This window comes from Solanum tuberosum, unplaced genomic scaffold (assembly GCF_000226075.1).
Source record: "Solanum tuberosum cultivar DM 1-3 516 R44 unplaced genomic scaffold, SolTub_3.0 scf00137, whole genome shotgun sequence".
Taxonomy (NCBI): domain Eukaryota; kingdom Viridiplantae; phylum Streptophyta; class Magnoliopsida; order Solanales; family Solanaceae; genus Solanum; species Solanum tuberosum.
Genome location: NW_006239066.1, coordinates 950,262 through 953,156, shown reverse-complemented (window position 1 = coordinate 953,156; position 2,895 = coordinate 950,262). Strand labels below are relative to the sequence as shown.

The window sequence follows — 2,895 nt, the reverse complement described above, 5'->3', positions numbered from 1 at the left end:
ATGGTAACAACAACAACAATGGTAACAATGATAACGACAACAATAACAATAAGAATGACAATAACAACAATAATGGTGGGAACAATAACAACAACAACAACAATGGTGGTAACAATAACAATAACAACAACAACAATGGTGGTAACAACAATAATGGTAACAAATCTTCACCACCAGGAAAATCGTCAAATTCAAATGGAGGTTCATCACCTCCTCCACCCCCACCACCACCACCTCCTCCACCACCTCCTCCTTCTCCTTTTTCTCCCAACTCCGGGTTTCTTTCTCCTCCAAAGCATAAGCCACCACCAAGCAAGTCCTTAGATAATAATAATAACAACAAGCCTAATGATAACGGGACAGCCATCATTGTAGGAGTTGCTGCTGCAGGAGGTCTATTACTTCTTGTCATGTTAGTTTTCCTTATATCATGTTGTAAACGCAAAAGGAGAAGGCCACGCGACCAAATGGGCTACTACAGGGACAATTCTCATGGAGGCAATAGTATGTTCTTTCTTCTCTTAACTTATACTGTATGTTTTATGTTGAGCATACTGTTTTCAAATAGAATTAGCTTCAAATGCAGTAGCTATGAAGAGAACTGGTAAATGTGCAGAGTACTGAATATGTTTAGGTTTAAATAGTGTTAGTATTGAGAATGTATATATGGTGCAGGTACTGACTACTATAACAGTGGACCATATGGGAATTGGCACAACAACAACAATATTCAATCAACGGATCATATGGTGAAAATGCCTAATCCTCAAGCACCGAGTACTAACGTAAGTTCAGAACTGAGTTGGCCAATAGCACCTCCACCACCACCACCAATGATGAGTAGCAGTGAATTAAGCTCAGCTGCTTTCTCTGGTCCGCAACAACCTCCATTGCCACCCCCACACCCATCAATGGCTCTTGGTTTTAACCAAAGTAGTTTTACATACGATGACTTATCTACCGCAACTGGAGGATTTGTTAAGTCTAATCTATTGGGACAAGGTGGTTTTGGCTTTGTACATAAAGGGGTCTTGCCTAATGGTAAGGATATAGCTGTCAAAAGTCTAAAAGCTAATAGTGGACAAGGTGAACGAGAATTTCAAGCTGAAGTTGAAATTATTAGTCGTGTACATCATCGACATCTTGTCTCTTTAGTCGGTTATTGCATTGCTGGATCTCAAAGGTTGTTGGTATATGAGTTTGTTCCTAATGGCACTCTTGAGTATCACCTTCATGGTATTAACTTAATTTCCTTTTTTTTATATCTAAATACTCATTCTACATATGTCGTATTTAACTCATCGATCCCTTATTTAATTAGGAACTGGTCGCCCTGTTATGGACTTCCCTACTAGGCTTAAAATTGCATTAGGATCTGCCAAAGGCTTCGCGTACCTTCATGAAGATTGTAAGTTCATATATACTATTCTCATTTAAGCACTTGTCTATATATTCTCATAAAAAATTAAACTTCTATTTCATATATAAATTACAGGCCACCCTCGTATTATTCACAGAGACATTAAAGCTGCTAATATTTTACTGGACCATAACTGTGAAGCTAAGGTATTTGGTAAAAATAGTTGAAACATTGATTCCTCATTCAGATTTCTAACAAATTTTATTATTACTCCCTTTGTAAGGTTGCTGATTTTGGATTAGCTAAACTTTCCAACGACACTAATACACATGTTTCTACGCGTATCATGGGCACTTTTGGGTGAGTTTAGTTTGATAATTCTTCAAATATCCAATGGATTTGCATTAATCGAAAGAGTATATTTATTTGTGTAGGTACTTAGCACCAGAATACGCTTCAAGTGGCAAGCTAACTGAAAAGTCTGACGTCTATTCTTATGGTGTTATGCTGTTGGAACTTATAACTGGGCGTCGTCCTATAGACATCAGCAGTGATGATGATACTTTAGTGGAATGGGTATACCATGATGATTACTTTACATCTTCAAAATTAATTCAGTAGGACATCGATCAGATTATATGTATATATATGTGCAGGCTAGGCCAATTCTGATTCGTGCAACAGAGGGTGGAAACTACGATGAATTAATAGATCCACGTTTGGAAGGAAATTTTGATGCCCAAGAGATGCTATGTATGGTAGCTTGTGCTGCTGCATCCATCAGACATTCAGCAAGAAGACGTCCCAAAATGAGTCAGGTTAATTTCTTCTTAATATTCGTCAAAAGCTTTTCCTAATTCACAATTTTAAAAAGTATAGTGGTCCAGCGATTGACATATATATATGTTGTAGATTGTACGTGCTTTAGAAGGTGATGTGTCTCTGGATGATTTAAATGAGGGAATGAAGAAGTCCCCGAGTACTGCAATGTTTGGTTCTAGTGAAAGTTCTGAATACGATGGAGGTTCATATGACCTTAAGAAATTCAAGAAATCTGGAATGTCGAGTCAAGAATTCACAAGCAGTGAACATGGTACCGGTGAATTTGTCCATTCCGGTGGTGAATCTCAAGAACATGGGCAGAAAAGGCACACCCCTTAAGGAAAATGGATCATACCTTCAACTTCTGATGGATCTATAAGTAATAATTACACACATTTGTTGGGCTTACAAGGATGCTTTAGGCATTAAAAACTAGTTTTATGGGGGAAATATAATTATGTATTTAAACAACAATTGTGAAGCTTTATTAGAGATTTGAATGCGGGTTGTAAAGAGTATCACATCCTCCTAACCATTCTGTGGTTGGCTTTGGTTGTCAGTTGAATCATTTAGTTTTGTTCGACTTTGGAAGTTGGGATATATACTAATTCTGAATTGTTTTCAATATATTTCGTCAATGTATCTGCTAATTACTAATCTTTTCTTTGTTTACTTTTCATTAATTATAAAACCTATTTTTGTAGTTCTTTTAT

The 2,895-nt window shown here is 36.9% G+C and overlaps 1 protein-coding gene across 1 annotated transcript; it reads left to right on the top strand.

The window, feature by feature from the left end:
* Positions 1 to 255: 255 nt before the first annotated feature.
* LOC102594900 (proline-rich receptor-like protein kinase PERK4) lies at positions 256 to 2,638 on the top strand. The gene is made up of 8 exons (XM_015310764.1): positions 256 to 504; positions 676 to 1,236; positions 1,322 to 1,408; positions 1,496 to 1,566; positions 1,644 to 1,720; positions 1,795 to 1,936; positions 2,017 to 2,178; positions 2,273 to 2,638. Exons 1-8 carry the CDS (start codon positions 411 to 413, stop codon positions 2,519 to 2,521), a joined length of 1,443 nt encoding a protein of 480 aa, XP_015166250.1. The 5' UTR covers positions 256 to 410; the 3' UTR covers positions 2,522 to 2,638.
* Positions 2,639 to 2,895: the final 257 nt, after the last annotated feature.

Coding starts and splice junctions, on each gene's coding strand:
- LOC102594900 (XM_015310764.1), top strand. CDS start 411: ATGTTAGTTTTCCTTATATCATGTTGTAAACGCAAAAGGAGAAGGCCA. Junction 505..675: donor CAATTCTCATGGAGGCAATA/GTATGTTCTTTC, acceptor TATATGGTGCAG/GTACTGACTACTATAACAGT. Junction 2,179..2,272: donor GACGTCCCAAAATGAGTCAG/GTTAATTTCTTC, acceptor TATATGTTGTAG/ATTGTACGTGCTTTAGAAGG.